Genomic DNA, 14,610 nt, shown 5'->3' with positions numbered 1-14,610 from the left:
AGCCTTGGGTTTTGAAATTTGAGTGAAGCTAAGTCGCGGTTGTATCCTCCCCAGATAAAGCAGTTGATAGGTCACTGAAGACTCTGCAGTGTAGCCAGAGGTGGGGTTGAGGGAATAGTTTGAAAGATGTATAATATACGCAGTAGGATTGTCATTTTGAATGCAGCGATGCGGCCCGCCCAGGAGAGACCCGCCCGTGCCCAGATGGCCAGAGTATTATGAGTTTGTTCTAGGAGAGGACCATAATTAACTTTTAGCGTTTTAGCTGGGGTGCGTGCTAACAAGATCCCCAAATTTGTTATGTGATCGCTAGCCCAAGAAAAAGGGAATTGCCTAGCCAGAACCTCCACGTTAGTAGGGTTCGTAGATAAATTTGATATCTCTGACTTATGTAGGTTTAATTTGAATCCAGATACCTCACTTTAGTGTGTGAATTCGCTGACCAAGGCCGGAAGCGAGGTTGCGTCATTCATCAGGGATGGTATCACATCATCACCGTATAAACTGATTGTATGCGTATCCGCCCCTAATCAGATCCCTGTTATCAACGCAATATCCCTAACTCTCTGGCCCATTGGTTCCATATGGAGAGAAAATAATAGGGGGGAGAGTGGGCACCACTGTTGCGTCCCTCTGCCTATAGGGAAAGGTCTGGAGGAGGATCCATTGACCCTGACTGGTGCCCTGAGCTTTTTATAGATACAGCCCAACCACCCGAGAAATCTTTCCCCAAATCCGAAGTGGCGAAGCGTCTCCATCAGGAAGGGCCAGTGTACCCTGTCGAAGGCCTTCTCTGCGTCTATTGACAGCAGGAGCGCCTCCTTGTTAAGCAGTCAATGAGGTCTGTAATGTGTATAACGTGCTTAGTGTTATCTCCACGCTGTCTTGTTGGTCAATGAGCCCTACCATATATGGATTGATACGAGCTGCCAAAATTCCTGAAAAAATGTTTGCATCCACATTCAGCACGGAGACCAGTTGGTTGGACGCAAGGTCCAAGGGGTATTTTGATGGTTTTAAAATCACAGAAATGGATGCATAGAAGCATTTTAAATAGCTAATCATGCTTCTCGATGGATGAGTTTGGCTTGGTTTAGCAATTCAAAAATAGTTTATCTATTTGTAGGGCGTCATTTATGATCGGTTGAGATTTTGCAGTCTGTATATTTCAACATGGAGCCATTCCTTCACCTTTAATCATTCAAGTGTATGTTCTGTTATAGCCATTGGCAATCACTTTTATCAGCCCTTCGGCATTGCTCATGTCTCCACTGCCATCACTGGTGAGTTAGATAAATCCAGGTGATTCCTTTACAGTGTAGACTGTGGTTTGCGAGCCCATTAGGTCAGCAGAGGCTCTGGCCTACACACTCCTAGCATAGGACACCCCAGCAGATGCAGCAATCACTACCTGCCAGGCATGGATTTCTGTGCTTTCAATGAAGGCACTGGGGACCTCATGTATGTTTTGTTTGCTGTAGGGCAGCGCAGCAGGCCTTGGTGCTGCACTGCCTTACGGCAAAAGAAATGGGTAGGAATGCACCATATCTATAAGATACGGTGCCTTCCTGTCCTTTTCCCTAGCGCCGGGGCCCAATGGGCTGGCGTGTGCCAACGCACGCACCATTGCACCATGGTGCAAGGGTGTCTGCATGCCGGGGATGAAGTGAAACCTTCCTGCACAAAAACAATCACAAGAGGTCTTTTTCCTCTTTTATGTGTGGCTCCCTTATGCCTCTCCTGGGGAGGAGTATGTTTTTGGCGCTGCCTCAAACTTACGATTTCTCGTAAATCTGGGTAAAAAAGTCATGGATTTTGCTGGGAACGCCCCCAGCAACACCCACGAAACGCCCCTTTCACGCAGTTTTCTACGTGAAAAGGGCACATATTTATAAGGCCATGAAAAGGCACGGAACGTGGCACATTGCACCACTGGAACATCAAAAAAGTGATGTTCCGGTGGCGCAAAAGTGCCTGGATATTTGATGGGCCATCACCATGTTTGATATGTATGTTTGATATTTTGTTCTACAAGAACAAACTTTCAAAGTGGAAATTTGTTCCTAAACAACAAAATAACGTTGCCTCTGACATGTAGTGCAATTTTTCACTGGGTGTGTGGGCCACTTTGCGATTTTCCACCGTAGTGACAGTCGCACCTCCCTAAGTAGCTTGCGGTGACTGGCCACTATGGCCCCATGGTCCCATGATCAAGGGACTACCAAGGGTTTCCCGCAGAAGAACTAGCTGAGGTTCTATCAGTGGAAACCTTGCAGATCCTCGTATTTCCATGGGGCACAGGAACTTAAAGTATTGCGTAGAGATGCATCTATTGGTTTGTGAAGTGTTTATAACTGTTTGATTTCTTTGTGCCTCTCTCCCATTAGAGGAAGTACCCAATCCTGCCTGCAAGCCTGATATCGATGAAAAAAAGTGTTATTTGTTTAATCCAAGCACCTCACGAAACAAACACATATTTTTTATGGTTAAGTATGATATGCGACTAAATTAAAATATGCTAAGATCTTGCATTGATTAGATGTTAAGGATTTTAGTATAAACCTATAAATGAATGCTGAGAAAATTTAATGATTTTTTTTCTGATTCAGAGCATGCCTTCTTTTGAATATTGGGATACAAATGTATTAGCTGGGCAGCGGAATGAGGTACATGCACCAGGTTAAATTAAAAGTGGAAACTGGACTGATTTGACAAAGACTGTTAAATGACCTAAATCAGGTCATTGAAAAAATCATCAAGAGAAAAAAGTCTAAATAAGCTTGAAGATGACCTACAGGTAAAACTGCAGTGCTAGTACAGTTAGCGGTGACTAACGTCATGGACCAAACCCCATCTGGTTTATTTGTGTCGTATTTTGGGTACATTTTGAACTTTGGGGCTAACATGTACAATTGGTTGGTTTGAGAAGATGTCTATTTTGCAGTACAGTGACAGATAACATTTTTTATTCCTAGCTTTATTTTCTGTGTTCTGAAGACCTACCCTCTTGCATAACACTATTTAAATTACAAGTTGAATTGAGACCTTCTCTAGTGATAATGTGTAAGTCACCAGGGAAATCACCTGTCAGTGTCTACGTCAGAATATAGCATTTCTTGCTTTTTATGAGTATATACAGTTAGTAAATTGCTACATAATGTAGAAATATTAAATTTTTGCAGCCGATTTCAGTTTTGATGGGATTCTTGGCTGCCAAAGTGACCAGTTTGAGCCTTTGCCGAAATTTTGTAGACCTGGCAATTCTGACCCCATTTCAGATAGGCCTAATCGTAATAAAACAAATGTCATATATTAAATCCGATGTATTAAATACAGAGGAGATGTTACTCTTCCCTGTGTCTTCTGCTCCCCAACTGGCTACATATGGCTGCCTCACCTGTGCTTCATGAGAGTTGACAACGACTGCATTTGCACACACACGCCATCTACTGGAGCCGGCGATTTCCACTGCATAGGCTTGGATCTGGGGCTTGGAGGTGCGGTAGTCGGCGTATACGATCACCTGGTATCCTTGTTTCTTGTTGTCATTTCTCACAGCTTGAGCAGTAACTGCCAGCACCTGGGGTTTGTTGTCTCCCATAAATGCAGGCTAGAGGCATGTGACAAAAGTTGAAAACAGCTTTTAAAATGAGGACCTGAAAACTGCATTAGTTTGTTTATCAGGGCTGATGGACAAACACTTTCCAAAATGGATCTTTGTTCAGACAACACCCAGTGGCGTCACTATGAGGGTGCGGGGGTGCGGACCCCACCGGGTGAGACCCTCACACGGGGTGACACCAAAGGGTCGGTGTGCAGTAGTGCAGAGCAACGCAACCGCGCAACGCAACCTAACCTTTCAGGAGGAGGAGGTGCCTGTGCGCAGTGCGCACTGTCTCCTCCTCCGCCGCGTCTGTGCGCCTCGGCAGTGGCGTCGTCACCAGAGGGGTGCAGTGATGTCATTTTGAATCCGGGAATCCTGCATGCGCATTGGGCCCTAAAAGTGCGCGTGACTTGGCATCACGAGGGACGAGGAGGAGGTCTCAGGTTTGACCACCCGTGGGCCGCCATTATTTAATTTTATTAGAAGGAGCTTGGCTCAAGGCTAGCCGCCGACCGACGTAGCCCCCCCTGTCTGCCACCAACTCAGCAGGTGAGTTTCTCTGGCAGACCGGCACCGATTAGGTCATGGGTCAGGTGGCGGTGGGTGGTGGTCAAGCCGCGGTTATGGTGCCGGCATGGTTGGGTGGTGCGTGGTGTTCAAGACCGTCAAGCACAAGCGTTTATGCTGCCTGCCTGTGCGCTGTAATAATAATGGTCATCATGGGTCAGGTCGCGGTGGTCGCGCGGACGCTGTGGACCGGTTATGATTATGCTGCCTGTGTGCTCTGTGTGTTGTTGGGAGTGTCGACTTTTAAGTTTTCACTTTTGTGACTTTTTGACTTCTTGAGCAGGGCGCGGCAGCGCGGAGGGCGGAGGGCGGAGGCAGTGCGTAGCGAGGTGGCCTGCCTCTCTGATCACTGCCTCTCTGCTCTGATCACTGATCACGTCGTCTTCGAGAGTTGTGGGCGGTGGGCCCATCTTTTGAGCTGTCGCGACTCGGGAGGCCTGCAGTGCGAAGAGACGACTTTCAGTTTCAGTCACAGCAGCTCTGCCTCTGTGTACATGCTGGCTGAACCTGCCCAGAGGCCCCAGATGCAGGACTGTGGCTCGGACCCGAGGCGCTTTAACACCAGGGTCTCTGTCGCATTGTTAAAACTCTCTGTTTAAACTTAAAGCTCACTCCAGATACTAGGCGCTACACACTTGACAAGCGACACTCAAAATGATGGAAAATAAATAACAGAAATGTCCTGACCCAATTTGCATTTTTCAACCCAGGTGGTCCGTGATCTGGTGATGCTGCTGCAGCCGCTTTAATTAATTATCCGCTTTAATTAATTAACCGTCTCCAAAAAAGTGACCTTTAACCCAGGAGGTGCCTTCTCTTGGAGGAGCAGATCACCGCTCGTGTCTGTACCTCTAAGGGTGTTATACTGTGTGAATCTCTTCTTGAAAATAACTTCAGGCCTCAGTCTCGCCTGCTAGCGCGGCAGTTCTTCTGAGTCTGACTCTTACTGAAAACAGTGGCTGCCTGCAAGACGGGGTTCTCACACTCTTTCCTCTCCTTTCTTTTATTTGCACCCCTGTGAAATGGATCCAAAAAAGAAAATCACTTTTGCTGGAAATCAATGTCGTATTTTTCTGACATTTAATTCCAAAGTGCAGCATCGGGAATAAAAGTTTAAAAATATTAAAAATGAATAATTAAATAATGTAAGACAGAGTGGCAGCAAACTGGCCAGATTTATTGTATTCACATCCAAACACATTAGCGCCACTTTTACAGAGTTTGCCAGTGAAGCGCTATTTTTGTTTATTTGGCTTTGTTTTCCCTGGGCTTGAAACTAGAGCACCAATCCTGGAGGTACTGCAATGGTACTGCAATGTGAGGATTGAAAAACAAAATTTGTACTGCTGCTCTGCATCTAGGGATGTTGTCTTTTTTTACCATACTGCTTACGTTTTGTAAGGATATAAGCAATGGCCATTGAAATGGGTCCATTCAGGGCCCTGTAGTCATGTCCTTAACTTTCCAGACAGAAGCACTCACTGATTTCTGAACAGTGAGTGGAAAAGCGTCAAGGTAACCATGTTGTTCCTGCTTACATTTCACATGGTTTGTAAAAATTTTGCTTTTTCCAGGATGCTGTCACTGTTTTTTTGTAAATGTAGGCCAAATATTGCTCTTGCCCAGTGTGTAATTTAAATTGAGCCGCATCCAGGTGTTTATAGCTGGCAACAATTGGGTTGTAGTTGAAGGCAGTCTGGGTTTATCTCAGTGGGACAGTATGGTGTTCAGTGGGGGAGAGGATGTGGCACTATGGCCAGAGCTGCTGAATTTGGAACTGGGGAACCAGATTCAACCTTAATAACCAGTCCGCCAGACCACTCTCCTGAGAAAGCACTATCTCATGCTAGACCTTAGAAGGCTTCGCAAGACATTAGAAGCCCGGTGTCGTAGCACCAGCAGGTGGACCCTAGCCTGGCAAGTGTAGGTTAACTTTCAAGGCTTGTCTGCCACTATTCATACTGAAGTTCACCTCCAGTCTTGAGGGCAGGCCTATGAAGCAGCACACCCTAGAACAACAGTGACCCTGTCACTGAGATCATAGGACCCTTCAGAAAGGCCAGGCCATCTCTAGGCCGGTACAACCAGTGTGACCGCACCAGGTGCTGACTTTAGGTGGAGGCATTATTTTTGCAAGTATATTATGATTTTAAAAGCGCTTGCTGTCTCCTTCCTGGCCTCCAGCAATTTTCGGTAACAATAAAAATGTCATGATGACTCTGGTGATTAATGTTCTTCGTAGAAAGAGATCGGAATTTTGTCTAAAGGAAGATTTGACTCATGGAAAGGTAGCTCAGAGGGTTAATGTACCTGCTGCAAAGAACATGTACCATGCAGATCACAAAGTGCACATAATGTAAATAGGCCAGTGGGCTACTGCTTTTGTCAAAGAGATCCTTTTGTTACTTGCAGTTTATAAGTTAAAATCCTAATATAGAACAGTGAGCTATTAACTGTCATCTACTCCGCAGCAACACAAGTCACTTTTTTATTAACTTTTGATACGTTTGAGCTACAAACAATTTATTAGTTGAAATGGTCAGATCATGCTGCAGATCTTGCATTATGAGGCAAATATGGCAAAGCCATTATTATTTAGAAAACATTTGCAAACTAGGATTTTTAGCCATTCATGTTTGAACTACTGTTGTTGAAGAGGGAGAAGTGCTGATGACAGAAGCTCCTGGCTCGGAGACAAATGGCTTGTGCTTTTTATCATATTTGGGGACATTCTGTGATTAGAAGTATATCCCACTTTGTGAATACATTTTACTGTCAATAACTCATTATAACCTTAAATAATCATGTGTATATATATTGGTTGATAAAACTGGGCAGTGAAACCAAACAAATACAAAAAATTGTGATGTTTGTGCATTCTGGCCACACCTCTGGCTCCGCCCACTGATCCAATACTTGCGTTATTCCCGCCCTCTGATTCTCCGCCCACAGTTCCCCTGCCGTGGAGGAGGTCCATGAGGTAAGTCGTGATGGGGTGACACCATGAGTTACCCGCACCGGGTGACACCAACCCTAGTGACGCCACTGACAACACCTTTGTTCCATTAAACGTGGGACAATCTGCTCAGAGGAGAAGCCATATGAAAACATTTTTGATTTCCATAGTTGGGACTTGCAATGTGCATTGTCAACTTGTGTACACTTTGCAATGCACATGCAACTGAATGCACATATGATGTGCAGTAGAATACTGAAAATTGATGAAGTCTTCTCTCAGACAGCTAAGGACTGCCACAATCCATCATAGGAAACATATTGGCTGCTTTCCAAACAGCTATTACACAGATTTTACTAACGTTGTCACCTTCTGTGGGAAGCCCTGTCTTCTAAGCCTCCACCACTAATTATTACAAGGTTTCTTGGCCTAGAGACCGTTATGAAGTGTGAAGGGTGATGCAAATGTTGTTTGTCAACAATTAATAAACGGTCATCTGTTGTAAAAGACACTGATGTTTCATCTCGTTCACCCTAATTTATTAAAGAGAACAGAATCACCTTCTCTGCTTTGTTGAATAGAAAACACATCCTAGCCTGTTTTTCATTGAAACAAACATCCCCATCTAGTTTATTTTAGATAGCATAAAGACTTCTTCTCTTGAGCTGCAGAGAGGATTATTGCTTTCATACATTTTTCATATAGAACATGAAGAACAGCTTCTATGTCGGTGCAGCAAGACTCCTCTATGAGTTTATTGTCGACATCACTAATGCATTGGCAAGATGGCTTACGGGAAAAATAGAAAGGGATACGTACAACGCTTAAATGTATTACTTGTAATGGGCCTAGTATTAGTCTAATGTTTTCCTTCTCGATGTTTTACAGTAGACAGAGACTACCCTAACTGAGACGTCCAATGTGCAATGGGTAAGGCCAGGTGTAAGTTCCCAAATCACTGTTATTGGCCTGTGGCTGCACCTCACTGATGAGTCACACATAGCCAGTAACCCGTCCCGGGGTGCTTGCCTCCCCCCCTGCAAGGGACCTGGCCTTGTAGCCCAGACGGGCCTGTATCTAGTGTGGTGTGATTTGCAAATGGCTGGTCTGTGTCTAGACTAACAGAGCTGTCAAAACTATGGACAGGAATGCCGCTAGAGTAATTACGAGTGGTAGAAATTAATCAAGCATTCCACTCATGATTTTTTGTTTGTCTAAGAATCACTTACAGAGCACAAGTGCATAATCAGGAGCATGTACAGAACACTGATGGGTTATCTAGGTTAAGACCAAAATAGTAAAACAGCACCTAGAGCACAGATTACACACAAGACATAAGCATATTGTCTGAAATACCACCAAAACAGTAATCCATGGTCTGGCTTACAAGCAGACGGCGAATTCAGTGTTCTATCACCCACAGTAACTCCTACATCTCGTGAACTGTGTATAGAACACTAATAATACAACATCAGGACAGCACAAACGACTTAACTGGTTTCTTTTTGAGAAAAATATACAGTATCCTTTTATTTTCTGTACACAACGGTAATGCCTAGTTGACTTTACATTTTTTTGATGGTTTTCTATGGCATGGGCTATACAGCCAGAGCGCCGAAGCGCTGTATAGGAAATATACATATAATGCATAAGTATAAATATGTCCTTGTTAAACAAAAGGCAGGAACAAGGCTATGCCAATGCATTAGAGTGAAAAGCTGATTAACAATCAGGGACACATTACAGACAAGTGTCCAGCAGTATCGCTCTTTCAGAAAAACAAGATTATGCATCATAATCTAAAAAAGGTAACATGGCCTTATTAAATGTAGGTTGACAACTTGCAGATTCATACATAAACAGAGTAAAAGGTGTGTAATAAGTAAGATATGCCAGACAGTGGATGCAGAACAGAAGTAAGTCCAAATGTGATATTTCTCAAGACAAAATAGAGATGACCTAAGATCATGTTTGCAATGCTCACATTGGAATATGGTAACCAAACTGCAGATCGTTTTTCATGTATCACAAAGTGGTTTAACCATGTCAGGAAGCAATTAAACGTCTTCCAAGTACATTTTGGTCGGAACCCTTTTGAACATGTAATTAAACTTTTTGAATGCAGGTGCTTTTCAGAGGTAGAGTGGTAAGATTTCCATAACTTCAGGGCCACTGCAGAGAAGAAATGTTTCAAAGTAGGGGGTTTTAGAGTTGTAGGTAGTTTGCTTTGCTTCTAGAAATGTGGGCATTGCCTTGAACCACAGCTTTATTGCAATAGTTTGGATGGCACCCAGAGTCCTGATTCCGTAATCCACCCTTCCCTCAAGGTGGCCAGCGTTCCATCTCCACTTCTTCAGTGTTGGCCTAACGTAGGGGCATATTATCAAGCCAGGCGATAAAATTATCGCCACTTTAGAGGCAGAATACTGCCGCTAAAACACATCCTTCACATCTAACATGGGCTTCAATTGGAATTCCATAGAGCATATTATCAAGCCCATTATCGCCGTTTTAGCGGCAGTTTTCTGCCGCTAAAGCGGCGATAATTTTATCGCCCGGTTTGATAATATGCCCCGTAATTTGTTAATTTACAGAATCTGAATAGGAGCCCTCCCATGATATGCGACTTGGGGAGTTAATGTAGTTACTGATCCTTTTTCATGCGGCACCTACCCTCTGAGATCTTCTGGCATTGGAGGCACTGCTACTGCTGCTGCTTGAAGAGCTGGAGCTGGACTGGGAAGAGGCTCTGTGTCCTGAGGCTCTCTTCTTAGGATTCTGGATTATTACAAAGCAGTTTATGAAAATGCACAGTTTAAATTCAGTTTAAATAAATAATAGTTATGGCGATAACCTTCAAAAAACAACTTTAAAATATATTTTCAGGCCTGACGCTACTTAGAAATCTTAGGACTAACTTAACCCTCACGAGTGAGCTCAATGGCCCTGTATTTAAGTGTTTCTGTTAAACGCTATTTTAATCATCTTTCTGTCCTCCTGCTACAGATATCTTGGATTGAGGTATAGCTAAGCAAAGTAATGGAACTACAAGTGCCTTCGAGATTTAAACATACTTTCATTTCTATCTACAAAGTTATTGCTGAAGTCCCAAACTATAGCCAAACAGTGTGAACTCTAAAAGGTACTTTATATTATGATGATGATGATGATGATAATATGGGGCTTATTAAGCGCTTGAATGCCGAGGCGTCTTGGCGCTGATGACTGTAGGCAAAAACAGGGGCTGAGCTAAATCTACTCAGGAGTAAACAGCCGGGTTTTCAAGGCCTTCCTAAAAACTAAATGGTTGGTTTGTAGTCGCAGTGCCGCTGGCAGCTTATTCCACAGTTTTGCCACACAGCAGGACAGGGATCGACCACCCCATCTGACCCTTTGGAACTTGGGGGTGCAGATCAGGCCAAGACTGGCCGATCGTAGGTTTCGAGAAGGAATATAGGGCCTGAACATTTCCTGACAATCATCTGAGCGCTCCCCATATTGTACCTTGTGCACCAGGCAGAGTGCCTTGAATTCGATTCTCTGCCGCACGGGGAGCCAATGTAGTGCTCTTATTCCATGCGAAGTAGGGTGACCCTTAGGGAGCTTTAGAATTAATCGATCCGCCGCATTCTGCAACGCTTGCAAATTGTTAATCTGGTGTTTATCAATACCCAAAAACATTGCATTGCAATAGTCAAATTTGGACAAAAAAAGGGCCGCCATAACCGTCTTCTGTAGTTTGTGGGGAATGAAAGGGAAGATTTTGCGAAGGGTCTTTAGCAGGAAAAAACTGGCAGAAGTTAAGCTGTTGGCCTGTGCTGACATGTTAAGTTTATCATCGAAAATAATTCAGAGATGCCTAACCTTCCTGACAGGATGCGGGCATTCCCCAGCCTATAGCGGCCACCAGGACTTGTTCCATAATGATGATGTCCCGTTTCCGAACTCGATCACTTCAGTCTTTCCTGTATTTATCTTCAAAAAGCTTAGACTCATCCACTCCGTGATGTCCTTTCGGCAGGAGTGGAAACTGTCAGCTGTAGTCTCAAGGCCATCTGACAGGAATATCACCAATTGAGAGTCGTCGGCATACGACACATACGTGAAACCATGTTTCTTAACAAGTGTTGCTAGTGGTTTCACATAGACGTTAAAAAACGTCGGGGACAGAGCTGACCCCTGCGGAACACCAGAGGGCATATTGAAACTGTCCGATTCTAAGCCGACCCACTTCAAACTCTGTTTCCTATCCTGCAAAAAGAAGGAGAAAAGGGCCAGAACCGAGTCAACAATACCCACCTCCCATTGTCGCCGCACCAACACCGTGTGATTCACGGTGTCGAATGCGGCCGACAAATCGAGGAGAACGAGAATTGCCCTACCCCCGCCATCCACCACTCTCCGGATCCCCTCAGAGACCACAGTCAAGGTGGACTCAGTAGAGTGTCTTGGCCGAAAACCATGTTGAGTCGGATCCAATAACCTGTTGCTCTCTAAGTATTCTGTCAGTGTCTTATTGACAGATTTTTCGAGGACTTTAGCTACAAATGGTAGACCCGAGATCGGACGGTAGTTATTAGGTTCGGTAGGCTCTAATGCGATCTTCTTCAAAATTGGCCTAATGCATGCGGTCTTCCAGGCCGTGGGGTAGATCCCTTATGCCAGGACTTGGTTAATCAGAGCAGTGAGGATCTCACTGATCCTCTCGGCGGCCAGATGCATAATAGCAGGAGGGCAGGGGTCGTTCGGAGATCCAGATTTGATCGATTTTAGAAGGTTCGTAACATCCTCAACAAGACGGGGTCTAAAACAGGTTAGCTTAGACTGCCCTATCTCCACTGTGGAGGAGGATTGGTAGTTGCCTGCCTGAACGTTAAAAGAGTTAGCAAGGCTGTCATAAATCACTTGCACCTTGTTCTGAAAGAAGGCAGCCAATTGGCTGCAGAAAGCCTGATTGGGTTTAAACGAATTAGCCTGCTGCGGTTTAGCTAAAAAGTTCACAGACTTAAAGAGTTCTTTGGCTGAATTTCCTGTCTCTTGAATCTTAGCTGTAAAGTATATTCATTTAGCTTCCAGAATAGACTCCTTGTAGTGTTTGAGAGCCTCATTGTAAGCATCTTTGCTCTGTCTACTATAATCTACTCTCCAGAGACGTTCAATCCTCCTGCATTCCACCTTTAGCCCTTTAAGTTCAGGGCCTTACCTAGGTGTCACTGCTGGACGCCTCTTAGCTGTTCCGGTATGTTCAGGGGCAACGCAGTTAGCTGCATTCAGGATCCACTCATTGAACTTGGAGGATGCGACCTCTGTCTAATATCGGGGGGAAATATTAAGAGCATCCTATAGGTCCCTACTTTTTACCTTGTTCCAACGTCAGAACGTCATCCTGGTTGTTTTAGGGCGAGGGCAGTTGTTTAGGGCCCTAGCCCTAACCTACATTATAATGTATTTATGCACTAATGAGTGAGTTCTGATTTAGTGACTAGTGCAAAATGTACATTGACTTCCATTTCTGATTACCTAATAGCAAATGTTTGCTATTCGCTATTAGGAAATCGCAAACAGCTATGTACAACAGTGTTTTATACACGTTTACGATTCCTAGTGGGTCACAAATTTACTTATCTCATTAATATTCATGAGGTAGGTCGCAAAGTACGACCCATAGGGAATCGCTAAAAACACTGGGATGGTGGCCTGGTGGGGCCAGCAGGCCACCATCTCTGTGTTTGCTTAATAAAGCAATTTTTAAATGATGTCCGTGTTCCTTTAAGAAAAATGGAATGTGTTTCAAAAACAAAAATTTTAAGTTGTGTTTTCATTTTTTAAGAGTAGGCATTGCCTGGTCTTAAAAAACGTTTTCGCATACATTCACAAGGGGGAAGGAGTCCCAAATGTTTTGCAACCGCAGTTCCATCGCAAAACATTCACACACACCACTGAGTGTCGTTATTAGGAAGGGATGCCTTTAACACACCCCTTCCTTATACCAAATCGCTAACCCATTCTGAGATTCATTAATAGGTTACCAAATCGCAAAATAGGGTTTGGTACATGTAAAATTGATTTTTTGCAGTCGCAAATGGCCCGATTCATTGTGCGAATTGCCCGTTTGCAACATCAAAAACCCTATGAACATCTGGCCCTTAGTGCTCAAGTAGAGAAATGAGATAGTTTCCCACATGAACACTGGAAAACACCACATTCAGTTTTTTGATGACGTATGAAATATGGTGGTAACATTGAAGAAATATAATTGTTCATTACACATAATTCGAGAAAATTAAACAAGTATTATATATCACAAATATTAACTCCAAATGATGTTGAATACAACTTACAGAGCTTCTGTATGCTGGGATGAAACGTAGGTCATAAATGTCAGGGTTCGTCTGCAGGAGAAAAAATGAGAACAGATATGTTTGGTGGGAACAATGAAGCTCTGGTCCTTTCTCTAAGCATGCAAATAATGTAGTTAAAACAAGAGATTATCACGCCTGATGCATCATGTTCAGTACCAGCTGCATTATTTACAAGACTATCAATGCCAACATCCTTCCAAATATAAATACCATGCAGTAGAAAAGTCTCCAAGTGCAATTGCAAGAAGAAAGAGAAGGGATGCAATACCTACATCTAGTCTGCGTCCAGAGGTTGGACCAACATCCCAAATCAAATCAAGCAGGTCACTGCTCCGGTCTGGAAAGAGCTGAAGAATCATCTCTTCAAGACGCAATCCATCAGTTCACTATCCCCACTGCCATTTAATCTAACGTGCCCCCACTCCATCAGTCCCCCATCTCTTGTGTTTACCATTCATTCTACAATTAGCTTCATAAACCTATTCACTTTGTCCCCTATCACCATCTTCACCTTATCCCAAAAAGTTCTATTTCTTCTCACCTATATATATTGTAACTTGTCTCCTGTTCAGCGCTTCATTGCATTGTGGTTAGATTCACACTTTATAAATCAAATTAACCTCTTCAGCGCTGCGCGGATTCCCGCGCAGTGCTGAAAGATCTGAGCGCGGGCGGGGCCATGACGGAACGGTTCCGTCATAAGCACAGCCCAACCGGCGTGCATGACGGAACCGTTCCGTCATCGGCATTGAAGAGGTTAAAATGTACATGATCATCAATTGACACACCACTAATATTCCACATTCCCAAACATATTTCACATGAAATTAAATACATTTAATTAATGTTCAAAAACTCAAATTTACTGCTAGCTTAATTCCAAATAGTGCACGTCCATTATTTCATTCTTCAGATAGGATACCATGGCCTTCTGTATTAGAGGTGAAGGAGGGATCAATTTGAATGAGTGGCAGGTTGTATTCATTCATTTCAACTTGACAGCTCTGGCTCTGTGGATGCGCGGGGTTTCGGCCAGTGCGAGGTTAGAAGGTCGGAGGTTTATTTTGGGTACGTCGAAGTTGATTCTGTCGTTGAGGTATTTGGGTCCGTTGTTGTGTAGG

General features: G+C 43.9%; 1 protein-coding gene across 1 annotated transcript; it reads right to left on the bottom strand.

Moving 5' to 3' along the window:
• Positions 1-3,188: 3,188 nt before the first annotated feature.
• On the bottom strand, positions 3,189-13,848 carry LOC146834627 (vitellogenin-3-like). The gene is made up of 5 exons (XM_085599932.1): positions 13,762-13,848; positions 13,469-13,519; positions 9,801-9,905; positions 3,398-3,610; positions 3,189-3,284 (listed from the first exon to the last, which is right to left on the bottom strand). The coding sequence occupies exons 1-5, from the start codon at positions 13,846-13,848 to the stop codon at positions 3,189-3,191; spliced, it is 552 nt and encodes a 183-aa protein (XP_085456058.1).
• Between the last annotated feature and the right edge of the window lie 762 nt (positions 13,849-14,610).

Source organism: Triturus cristatus, chromosome 4_2 (assembly GCF_964204655.1).
Source record: "Triturus cristatus chromosome 4_2, aTriCri1.1, whole genome shotgun sequence".
Classification (NCBI taxonomy): Eukaryota; Metazoa; Chordata; class Amphibia; order Caudata; family Salamandridae; genus Triturus; species Triturus cristatus.
This window is presented reverse-complemented; position numbering and strand designations above follow the sequence as displayed.

Bases quoted from the DNA above. Each gene is read 5' to 3' on its own strand.
- LOC146834627 (XM_085599932.1), bottom strand. From the start codon at position 13,848: ATGATTCTTCAGCTCTTTCCAGACCGGAGCAGTGACCTGCTTGATTTG. The intron at 13,520-13,761 runs GTAGGTATTGCA...TTTCTCCTGCAG, and splicing joins CCTCTGGACGCAGACTAGAT to ACGAACCCTGACATTTATGA. The intron at 3,285-3,397 runs GTGAGGCAGCCA...TATTACGATTAG, and splicing joins TCAACTCTCATGAAGCACAG to GCCTATCTGAAATGGGGTCA.